Source organism: Catharus ustulatus, chromosome 3, assembly GCF_009819885.2.
Source record: "Catharus ustulatus isolate bCatUst1 chromosome 3, bCatUst1.pri.v2, whole genome shotgun sequence".
Classification (NCBI taxonomy): domain Eukaryota; kingdom Metazoa; phylum Chordata; class Aves; order Passeriformes; family Turdidae; genus Catharus; species Catharus ustulatus.
In genome coordinates this window covers 118,420,275-118,432,659 of record NC_046223.1, presented here as the reverse complement: position 1 = coordinate 118,432,659, position 12,385 = coordinate 118,420,275, and the positions used below count along the sequence as shown (strand labels likewise).

At 42.4% G+C, this 12,385-nt stretch overlaps 1 protein-coding gene across 1 annotated transcript in view; it reads right to left on the bottom strand.

The window, feature by feature from the left end:
- ELP3 (elongator acetyltransferase complex subunit 3) overlaps positions 1 to 9,103 on the bottom strand; it is a 73,596-nt gene extending 64,493 nt beyond the window's left edge. The window contains exons 1-6 of the mRNA XM_033056068.2: positions 9,030 to 9,103; positions 7,480 to 7,579; positions 5,674 to 5,812; positions 4,239 to 4,309; positions 1,814 to 1,877; positions 597 to 665 (exon numbers count right to left, since the gene is read on the bottom strand). Coding sequence (XP_032911959.1) covers positions 597 to 665; positions 1,814 to 1,877; positions 4,239 to 4,309; positions 5,674 to 5,812; positions 7,480 to 7,579; positions 9,030 to 9,057 — 471 coding nt within the window. The 5' untranslated portion in view covers positions 9,058 to 9,103. The remainder of the gene's footprint in view (positions 1 to 596; positions 666 to 1,813; positions 1,878 to 4,238; positions 4,310 to 5,673; positions 5,813 to 7,479; positions 7,580 to 9,029) is intronic.
- Between the last annotated feature and the right edge of the window lie 3,282 nt (positions 9,104 to 12,385).

Genomic DNA, 12,385 nt, shown 5'->3' with positions numbered 1-12,385 from the left:
CATCCATTGAAACCAGGCAGGGCATTGTTCTTTATCTTTTCACAACCCATCCTTCCTCCAGCCAGTCATTTTCTGCTCATGGCCATTGAGTCCCACTGTGGCACTGATAAAATTACTGCATCCCATTGGGAGTTGCTCCAGCCAGGGGGAAGAGCCCAACATTTCTTACCAAGATAAAAACAGAGGCTTTGGGACACTAAGGGAGCCCCTTTCTCCACTGGGTTTGGGGTTTGTTTCTTTGTAGTGCTGTATTTCTATTTTAATTTCCCTAGTAAAGAACTGTTATTCCTAATTCCCATATCTTTGCCTGAGAGCCCCTTGATTTCAAAATGATAATAATTTGGAGAGAGGGGGTTTCCATTCTCCATTTCAAAGAGAAGCTCCTGCCTTTCTCAGCAGACACCTGTCCTCCAAACTAAAACAGCAACTTTTCATTCTTTGTCCATATATAAGCCACACCTGATTATAAGCCGCACTTTGGGTTTGGACCAAAATTTAAGTTAAAATGGTGCGGCTTATAACCATGAAATTACTGTAATTCTCTCTCTCTCTTTTTTTTTTTTTTTTTCCATGCCAATCCCAAGGAGAAATGTTACCTGCTCCACTCTGTGCCTAGTCTGGAGGTAGGGATCGTACCGAGCCCGGATGGCCCTCATGGATGTTGGCTGAAAAAACACCAAAAAATTCTTTTTAGAAACTTTTCCCCTCAAAGAACAGCATAAACCACCCCAAAATCCAACTTTCAGCACAAGGAAAACTTGAAATCCTGATTGACCCAAAGCCTTCAAACCCACCAAGCAAAATTCTGTAAATTTTTTTCTTTTAAAAGCAATTAAATTCTTAAATGTTAAAAAAATTTCAATTTTTTAAATTCAAAATTTAATTTAAATTCCTGCCTCAGTTCTTACAAAGATACATTTTTTTACCCTGAGATGGCAACATGACCTAAAAGCACCAAAATTATTCCATTTTTAGTGTTCTCCAGCAGCTAAAAAGTCTCTGCAGTGAGTCACAAAAGTGTTACAAAAATCACAAAGTGGTTTTACAAATTACTCAGGCAGGATCCTGCAGACTCAGTCTGGGCTTCAAATATTTCTAAATTAAATTTATTCCTCTTATTTAAATCCCTAAAATCTCTTTTTTTTCTATCACCAGCTGAAGGAAGCCTATTAATAATATTTTAAGAAGATTTTCAAGCCTGGATTCACTTGGTATTTCCTTTTTTTTTTCCTATTTCCTTGATGGGACAAGGAAATTTAAATCACAACAGATTAAATTTGGATTTAAAAGGAATTTTCACCAAATTAATCATCATTTTCCTACTCACATCCCTACCACAGCTTGGGGTTTTTTGGTTAAAACCAGGCACAATAATTGAGTCACAAACTGCTGGTAAACTTTCTCCACACAACAGGGGAGGAAAAAGTTTGGAAATATAAAAATTTAAGGAGCTATCACTGCAGATAAAAGCGAATTAATGTAATTCCAGAGGCATTAACAGCTAAAAAAATGGGGATTTTTAGCAAAATTTGTACTTTTTAAAATTCTGTAGGAACCACTCCACATCTGTACTCCACTGTTTCAAGACCCTTCTTACAAAATTTTTAAATTTTAACTCAATTAATTCCTGTAATTAAAAATTTCACTCCTGCTTTAAAACCTGAATTATTTTTTTAAAATTTGTTTGATTTTTGTATTTATTTTTGGCTTTATTCTCCCAACACAAGTGAGTTGCAGAAGTAAAGCCAAGCCTAAGCCAAAGCCAGGCTTAAGGAATGTTGGGAATTCCTTAAAAAAAGAGGGAAATCTGTACCTCATATCCCGTGTAGGACTGGGTGGAATATTCAAAATCAGAATCAGGCCCCCCTGGGCAGTACCTGCAGGGAAAAAAAAACAGAGAAAACAGGAATTAAACTCTCAAAATTCCAGCAATTTCTAGAAAAAAAAAAAAAAAAAAAAAAAAAAAAAAAAAAAAAATAATAATAATAATAATAATAATATCATCAATAATAATAATTTATACAATATATACTAATATAGTTCTATAATTCTGCAATACTATACTATTATTAGGATTATATAAATATATGTGATTATATATTATAATACATTCTATAACATATAATATATATTATTAATGCAATAAATAATATAATACTATATAAATAATTATATATATAATATGCAATCATGTAATTCTATAATACTATAATAATACATCATTATTCTATTAATTTTTATAACACTTATATTATATTAATACATGTAATACATGTAATATATTGTATTATATATATGTTTTATATTTTATAAAATAAAATTTTTATACTTTTTTATTTTATATTACATGTATATTATATATATTATATTTTATATAGATAATTTATTATATATTATACAATATTAATATTTATATTTATTATTATTTGTTTAGTATTATTGTTATTTTGCACTATTATATTATATACAATATAATAGTGCAAAAGAGGAATTTTAATTAATTTTAATGAGAATGGGATGTCCAGAACCAGCTCAAATCCCAGCATCCACCTCAAACCCAGTAAGATTTTTTGGAAGCAAAATCCATGAAAATATTTCTGGGATATTGCATTCTTTTAGGGAGCAGCCATAAAGTTCTGGGGCAATAGTTACACACAGATTAATTGATTTTTTAAAAAATTAATTCCACAATTTGAATGTTTTCCATATTCTCTCAAGAGCATCACTTTATCTGATGCAAATATGATTTTTTTTGGGGGCATGAAGAGATGTAAAATTGGGATGGAATTGTCTGGAACAGCTCAGAGGAGCTTAGAACAAAACCAGAGAGAGATCCATGGATTCATGGCAGGGAATGTTTGGAAATAGATGAAGAGATGGGAAAAGCAAAAGCAGGATCAGATTTATTAAAATAAATAAAATAAAATAAAATAAAATAAAATAAAATAAAATAAAATAAAATAAAATAATGGAGTAAAAAAAAAATTTTGGCAGCCCCTCCATCTGTGCTCTGCCATTCCAGACAGATCAGGGACACAAATCCCACCTGATCATTAAGAAATTAATGATAAGTTAATAATCACCAAGGTGGGAACCTAATCTGGAATGGTGGGTTTGGGTCATGAAAGGAGAAAGTTTTCTCCCTTGAGCAAGAAGTGGGCAAAAATCAGATTTTGGTGTTTTGCAATGCTGGGTTTACACAGCAATGCTGGAAAAATGAACTTTTGGATCATGGAATCACAGAAATTATGGAAAACCCATCCAAGAGCATCCAGCTCAACCATCCCCAGCGCTGCTCTGTGTCCCCAAGTGCTACATCCACATGGATTTCAGGGATTCCAAAACCCTTTCCAGGCTGGAATTACAGTAATTTCACGATTATAAGCCAACACAGAGTGTGATAAAAGGTATCTGTTCTGTCACCATCTGTTCAGGGTGGGCAGTGATCCTGATCTCCCTGGGAGATATTCTGCTAATGGGCCATCCATTGAAACCAGGCAGGGCATTGTTCTTTATCTTTTCACAACCCATCCTTCCTCCAGCCAGTCATTTTCTGCTCATGGCCATTGAGTCCCACTGTGGCACTGATAAAATTACTGCATCCCATTGGGAGTTGCTCCAGCCAGGGGGAAGAGCCCAACATTTCTTACCAAGATAAAAACAGAGGGTTTGGGACACTAAGGGAGCCCCTTTCTCCACTGGGTTTGGGGTTTGTTCCTTTGTAGTGCTGTATTTCTATTTTAATTTCCCTAGTAAAGAACTGTTATTCCTAATTCCCATATCTTTGCCTGAGAGCCCCTTGATTTCAAAATTATAATAATTTGGAGGGAGGGGGTTTACATTCTCCATTTCAAAGAGAAGCTCCTGCCTTTCTCAGCACACACCTGTCCTCCAAACTAAAACAGCAACTTTTCGTTCTTTGTCCATATATCAGCCACACCTGATTATAAGCCACACTTTGGGTTCAGACCAAAATTTTAGTCAAAATGGTGCAGCTTATAATTGTGAAATTACTGTACTCCCCAAATCCAACCTGAAGCTCCCCTGGTGCAGCTTGAGGCCGTTCCCTTTATTCCTTTCCCCATTCCCTCTGAGCAGACCCCAAATGGCTCCTCCCAGGGAACTCCAGACAGGAAAAATTCCCTCTGGACCCTCATTTCTCCAGGCTGAGCCCCTCCTGGAGCATCCCCAGAGGCAGAGGGGGGCACATCTGGCACATCTGGGCTGCCCAAACTCACACACAGATGTTGCCTGTGAAGTTGATGTGGGGGCACCGGTGGGGTTTGCACATGACGGCCACCACGGCGATCTGCAGGCAGAGAAATCATTAATTAAATTAATTACCTCAGCAATCAGCACAATTAACGAGTTTCTCACAGGGCAGGGGGGGCTGGGGCATCTCTGGGGTTGTTTGAGGATGTTCTGTGCTGAAAGTGCTGTGGGTTAACCCTTAAAAGGGGATAAAAAACCAGCAATAAATAAGAATATTCCTAATAAAATTATTTAGTGTTTTCATGTTTCAGTGGGAATTGGGTTCTGGTATGAAGAATTGGTGGTTAAAGAAGAAATTGGGGTCTGAGATGAAAAATTTGGTTGTTTCTAAACAAATTGGGGTCTGATATGAAGGATTAGGGAGAGTTCAGTAGAAATTGGGGTGTGATATGAAAAATTGGGTGGTTTCAGTGGAAATTGGGGATTGAGATGAAATATTAGAAGGGTTCAGTAGAAATTGGGGTGTGACATGAAGAATTAAGGGGTTTCAGAAGAAATTTGGGGTCAGATATCAATAGTATGGTGGTTTCAAAATAAATTGGGATCTGATATGAAGAATTTGGTGGTTTCAGTGTAATTTGGGGTCTGATATAAAAAATATGGTGGTTTCAGTAGGAACTGGGGATTGAGATGAAAAATTAGAGGGTTCAGTAGAAATTGGAGTCTGATATGAAAAATTTGGTTGTTTCTAAATAAATTGGGGTGTGATATGAAGGATTATGGGGGTTTAGTGGAAATTGGGGTTTGAAATAAAGAATTGGGTGGTTTTAAAATAAATTGGGATCTGATAGGAAGAATTTGGTGTTTTCAGTAGAAATTAAGTCTGATACAAAGAATTTGGTGGTTCAGTAGAAATTGGGGTTTGACATGAAAAAATAGGGGGGGTTCAGAAGAAATTTGGGTCAGATATCAATAACATGGTGGTTTCAAAATAAATTGGGATCTGCTATGAAAAATTAGGGAGTTTCAGAATAAACAGGTGTCTGGTATGAAGAATTTGGTGGTTTCAGTAGGAATTTGGGTTTGATATGAAAAATTTGGTTGTTTCTATATAAATTGGGGTGTGATATGAAAAATCAAGTTTACACTGAATTGGACGAATCGCTTTGCTAAAGTGAACATAATTCCCCTTTTTCTTCAAAAAATCTCAGGATATTTTGGGTTGGAGGGCCCTTAAATCCTAACCCTGACACCTTCCACTATCCTACTGCTCCAAACCCTGTCCAGCTTTTCCTTGGACACCCCCAAAGAAAAGAAACCTCAAGCAAGGAGTGTAACCCCCAAAATTTTTGCCACGGAAAAGGCAGCGCCACCGGGGTTTTGGGTGGGAATCAAACCCAGATTTTGGGGTGGGATCAGGAAGGGCGAGGGGGAAGGAGGGGAAAATCACTTTTTTCTCACCCCACTGGCTGTCCTGATGGGCTTGGCCTTGAGTTTTGGGAGCAGAACCTTGCGGAACTGCGGCGGGACGGCCGCGATGATGTCGACGAGCCGGGGCTGCGCCGGCAGCCCGTACTTGGCCGAGGTTTTGGTCTTCAGCCTGCACCAAAACACCAAAAATCACCAAAATCAGCCCTCATCTCCACAGAGCTCCTCCAGTTCTGCTCTCCAGGAGAAGGATTAAAAACCAAACGGCGTCAAAATGCCAAAAATCAACCCAAAAATAAAATATTTCCTGTGTGTTTTCCTTCTAAATTTGGTTTTATCCTAACTTTGGCAAGGTTTGTCCATTTTCAGGGACAACTCCTGATTGATGTTTAATTCTTGATGATGATTAATTTAATTTAACCCTTACACACCCAGCCTGTAGCTGAGTCCATCTCCAAGGCAATTCCTGGCAGACATTTCCAGGAAAAAGTTATAATTGTGTCAATAAAAATTGGGGAAAATTCAGGATTTCCTGCTCTTTATAAATAAAGAAAGAAATTTCTGTGAACAGCAAATTCAGTTTTTATTGTTCCACACAAATAAAGGAGGAAGAAATTTCTGTAAACAACAAATTCAGATTTTCTTGCTCTTTATAAATAAAGAAAGAAGAAATTTCTGTGAACAACAAATTCAAGTATAAATAAAGGAGGAAGAAATTTCTGTTTACAATAAATTCAGGTTTTTCTTACTCCACATAAAGGGAGAAGAAATTTCTGTGAACAACAAATTCAGCTTTTATTGTTCCACATAAATAAAGAAGAATAAAATTTCTGCAAACAACAAATTCAGATTTTCTTGCTATTTATAAATAAAGAAAGAAGAAATTTCTGTGAACAACAAACTCAGCTTTTATTGTTCCACATAAATAAAGGAGGAAGAAATTTCTGTAAACAACAAATTCAGATTTTCTTGCTCTTTATAAATAAATAAAGAAGAAATTTCTGTGAACAACTAATTCAAGCATAAATAAAGGAGGAAGAAGTTTCTGCAAACAACAAATTGAGGTTTTCTTGCTCTTTATAAAGAAAGAAATTTCTGTTTACAATAAATTCAGGTTTTCTTGCTCCACATAAAGGGAGAAGAAATTTCTGTGAACAACAAATTCAGCTTGCATTGTTCCACAAAAATAAAGAAGAAAGAAATTTCTGCAAACAACAAATTTAGGTCTTCTTGCTCTTTATAAATAAAGAAAGAAATTTCTGTGAACAACAAATTCAGCTTTTATTGTTCCACAAAAAAAAAGAAGAAAGAAATTTCTGCAAACAACAAATTCAGGTTTTCTTGCTCTTTATAAATAAAGAAATTTCAGTTTACAATAAATTCAGATTTTCTTACTCTTTATAAATAAATAAAGAAGAAATTTCTGTAAACAATAAATTCAGGTTTTCTTGCTCTTTATAAATAAAGAAATTTCTGTTTACAATAAATTCAGGTTTTCTTGCTCCACATAAACAAATTTCTGTGAACAACAAATTCAGGGTTTCTTGCTCCACAAATATGAAGAAAAAAGAAGTTTGTGTCAATAAATTTGGGAGTGGCCCATTGCTAAAAAAATCTGGTTTTATATCATTTCTGTGCTAATGTTTCCTTTCCCTGATGGATTTGGGAGCACAGAGGGATGGACACAGGTGGAAAAAAAAAAAAAGAGCAATGAGATTTTCTTGGAGAAAAGCAAATCCCACCCCTATGAGACTCAGGAGGAAATCAGCCCAGAATTTACTGATCTTGGAGCCTTTGCTGGCAGAAAATGGAGAGGTGCAAGGTGAGACAGGCACTGACTTGTTGAGATCCACGTCTCTGCCCTGCTGGTGAGCCTCCAGCAGCTGCTGGATGATGTCAGCAATGGTCATCACCATCAGCTCGGCCTGGCTCAGCTCCCCTGCACAAACAATGGGGGGAAAACGGGGAAAAATGGGGGGAAAACAGGGAGAAAAAGGGGAAAGAAACAGGAAAAAAACAGGAAAAAAACAGGAAAGAAACAGGAAAAAAACAGGGAGAAAATGGGGGGAAAACAGGGAGAAAATGGGGGAAAACAGGGAGAAATGGGGGGACAAACAGAGGAAAAACAGGAAAGAAACAGGAAAGAAACGGGAAAGAAACGGGAAAGAAACGGGAAAGAAACAGGAAAAAAATGGAGAAAATGGGGGGAAAACAGGAAGAAAATGGGGGAAATGGGGGGAATTTGGGGAAAAAAACAAAGGGAAAATGGGAAAAATGGGGAGGAAAACAGGGAAAAAACAGGGAGAAATGGGGGGAAAAACGGGGGAGTGGGGGAAAAACAGGAGGAAATGGGGGGGGAAACAGGGAGAAACAATGGGGGGGGAAACAGGGAGAAACAATGGGGGGAAAACGGGGAAAACAAGGGAAAAATTGGGGGAAATGGGAGGGGAATGGGGAAAAAAACGGGAAAACAGGGACAAAATAGGGGGGAAACGGGAAAAATAGGGGGAAAATAGAGGGGAAATAGGGGAAAAAATGGGGGGGGAATAGGGGGAAAACAGGAAAAAACGGGCAGAAAAACAGGGGAAGAAAGAGGGGAAAAACAGAGAGAAAACACGGGGAAATGGGGGGATGGGGAAAAAAAAGGAGAAAACAGGAAAACGAGGGGGGAAATGGAGGAACGGGGACAAAACAGGAGGAGAAGGGGGGAATGGGAAAAAATGGGGGAAACGGGAGAACAAGAGGGAAAAAACAGTGGGAACGAGAAAAACAGGGGGGGAAAGAGTGGGAAAACACGGCGAAAACAGGGGGGAAAAAAAAGGGAAACCGGGGGGAAAACGGGCGGGAAATGGGAAAAAACGGGGGGGAAAAAGGGGAAAAACCGGGGGAAACAGAGGAAAAAAACGGGGGAGACAGGGGAAAAACGAGGGGGAAACGGGAAAAACGGGGGTGGGGAAAAAACAGGTGAGAGTCAGAGATTGTCCTGCTTGTCACAGCCCAGGGCTGGCCCGAAATTCCTGCCTTGGAATGGTCGGGTGGGAATTTCGGGCTGGAAAAGCGCTCCAAGAGCGCAGGGTACCAGCAGTGCCAAGGTCCCCAAGTGCCACATCCAGGGGGATTTTAAATCCAGCAGCTGTGCCGGGGCTGCACAGCCCTTTAAGGGAAGAAATTCCTCTTTATATCCAACCTGAAGCTCCCCCGGTGCAATTTGAGGCCGTTTTTCCTCATCCCCCCGGCTGTCCCCTCCTGGCAGGAGTTGTGCAGAGCCACAAGGTCCCCGCTGAGCCTCCTTTTCTCCAGGCTGAAAACCCCCCAGCTCCCTCAGCCGGCTCCATTCCCTCCCCCGGACACGCTCCAGCCCCTCAGCTCCCTTTTTTTGTTATTTTTACCTTTCCCATTTTTCCTTTTTTGCTTCATCCTGGCGGATCCCGCGGCCTGGCCCGGCGCGCTGCCGTAAAGCAGCGCCGCCCCTGTCGTGAAAGCGCCGTAAAGCGCAGCGCAGCACACGGGGGTGCAGTTCCGCCACCAACCACCGGGGGGCGCCGCGACCTCGCGGGACCCGCCCTGGATTTTTTGGGGAAAATCCCGGGATTTGGGGGTTCTGGGGGTCCCCGTAGCCCTCGTTGAGATGGTGTTTGTGGAAATTTGGGGTGTCAGGTGAAGGCAGAGTCGCCTGGATCAAGGAATCGATCAAGGGATCATGGAATTAGGGAATCAAGGAATCAGGGAATCGCAGAATCACAGTGTCAGATAATCACAGAATCTCCGAGGTACAGAATGATGGGATTGTGGAATCACAGGATCGTGGAATCACAGGATCATGGACTCTCAGAGTCAAAGACAGAATCACAAAATTATGGAGTCATAGACTCCCAGAATCCCAGAATTGCAGAGTGATGGAATCATGGAATCTCAGAATCACAGAGTGATGGAATCACAGAATTACAGAGTCTCAGATTTAACAGCAGAATCATGGAATCGTGAAATCATGGAATCACAAGTCATGGAATCACAGACTCCCAGAATCCCAGAACTGCAGAGTGATGGAATCATGGAATCACAGTGTCAGAGAGTCACAGAATCTCAGAATCAAAGAATCACAGAGCAATGGAATCACAGAATCACACAGAATCACAGAACTCATAGAACCACAGAATCAGAGAATCATGGAATTACAGATTCACAGAATTACAGAATCACTGAATTACAGAATCACAGAATAATGGAATTATGGAATCGTAGTCTCACAAAAATCGCAGAACTACAGAATCAGAGAATCATGGAATTACAAAATCATGGAGTTACAGAATCACAGTCTCACAGAATCAGAGATCCGTGGAATTATAGATTCACAGAGTCATGTAATCATGGAATTACAGTCTCACAAAATCACAGACTCACAGAATCAGAGAATCATGGAATCACAGACTCACAGAATTACAGAATCATGGAATCACACATTCATGGAATCACAGACTCACAAAACACAGAATCATGAAATCCCAGTCTCACAAAATCACAGAATAATAAGAGAATAATGGAAGCAGAGAACCATGGCATAACAGAATCACAGAATCAAGGAATCACAGACTCATGAAATCACAAAGTCATGGACTCACACAATCACAGAATCTCAAACTCATACACACAGAACCCCAGATTTGCAGATTCCCAGAACCACAGGATGGGTCAGGTTGGATGGGACCACTGGAATCACCTGGTGCCACCTCCCAGCTCCAGCAGGGCTATCCCAGAGCTCAGGGCACAGGGCTGTGCCCAGATCATTCTGGAATATCCCAGTGAGGAGACTCCAGCCCCTCTCTGGTCTCTGTTCAGTGCTGGGTCACTGCCCAGTACAGAAGTTCTGCCTCCTGTGCAGGTGGAACTTGCTGGGATCAGTCCCTGCCCGTTCCTCTGGTGCCATTGCTGGGCCCTGGAGCAGAGCCTGGGACTGCTCTGCCCCTCCCTGCACACAGGGACACTCAGGGACAGACAGGGACAGACAGGGACAGACAGGGACACACAGGGACACACAGGGACAGACAGGGACACACAGGGACACTCAGGGACACTCAGGGACACTCAGGGACACACAGGGACACACAGGGACACTCTGGGACAGACAGGGACAGACAGGGACACACAGGGACAGAGAGGGACAGACAGGGACACACAGGGACAGACAGGGACAGACAGGGACAGACAGGGACACTCAGGGACACTCAGGGACAGGCAGGGGCAGACAGAGACACCCAGGGACAGACAGGGACACACAGGGACAGGCAGGGACACTCAGGGACACCCAAGGACAGACAGGGACAGACAGGGGCAGACAGGGATATCAAGGGACACTCAGGGATACTCAGGGACAGACAGGGACACTCAGGGACACACAGGTATATCCAGGGACACACAGGGACTCTCAGGGACACACAGAGACACTCAGGGACAGACAGGGACATCCAGGGACACACAGGGACAGACAGGGACACTCAGGGACACTCAGGGACACACAGGGACACCCAGGGACAGACAGGGACACACAGGGACACACAGGGACACCCAGAGAGAGAGAGGGCCACTCAGGGACGCCCAGGGACATCCAAAGACACACAGAGACACTCAGGGACACACAGGGACACACAGGGACATCCAGGGACACTCAGGGATACTCAGGGACAGACAGGGACACACAGGGACACACAGGGACACACAGAGACAGACAGGGACACCCGGGGACACTCAGGGACACACAGGAACACTCAGGGACACCCAGGGACACTCAGGGACACACAGGGACAGACAGGGACACCCAGGGACACTCAGGGACACACAGGAACACTCAGGGACACTCAGGGACACAGGGACACACAGGGACATCCAGGGACAGACAGGGACAGACAGGGACATCCAGGGACACACAGGGACACTCAGGGACAGACAGGGACAGACAGGGACAGACAAGGACACACAGGGACACTCAGGGACACCCAGGGACACTGAGGGACACTCAGGGATGATGTTCCCTTTCAGGATCTCCTCTCCAGGCTGCACAGCCCCGGCTCCCTCAGCCTTTCCTGGGCAGGGAGATGCTCCAGGCCCTTCCTCGTCTTTATTGCTGGGCCTGCTCCGTGTCCCTCCCGTCCTGATGATCCCAGAGCATTCAAAACATCCTTGTGACTGCTCTTACAGCTGATGACAGAAATCTCCATTAATAGGATCACTCTATTTCCCTGTTAAAATCCAGTTTTTCCCTGGGGTCTTGTTCTCAAATTCCCAAATTCCTGCTCAGGCTGGGAGCTGCCCTGAGGGCTCCCACAGGGGCCTGAGGGGGACACAACATTCAAAACATCATTGTAACTGCTCTTACAGCTGATAATGGAAATTCCCCTTAATGGGATCACACTATTTCCCTGTTAAAAATCAGTTTTTCCCGTTAAAATCCCGTTTTTCCCTGGGATGTTGTTTCCAAATTGCCGCTCAGGCCGGGAGCCGCCCTGAGGGCCGGAGGAGGCCGCGGCCCCTCAGCGCTAGATGGAAGCAAAGCTTCGGCTGGGGAAGGGAAAAACGAGCTGGGATTTCCTCACAAAAGGAGAAAAATCCCTCCTGGAGACCCGAGGGTTCCCGGGGAGTGCACGGAGGGGGCAGCAGGGAAGGGGAATGGGGTTTTTGAGGGGAAGAGGCTGAGGGGATCCCTGGAAGCAAAACCAGCACGGTGAGGTTGGATATTGGGAAAAGGTTGAGT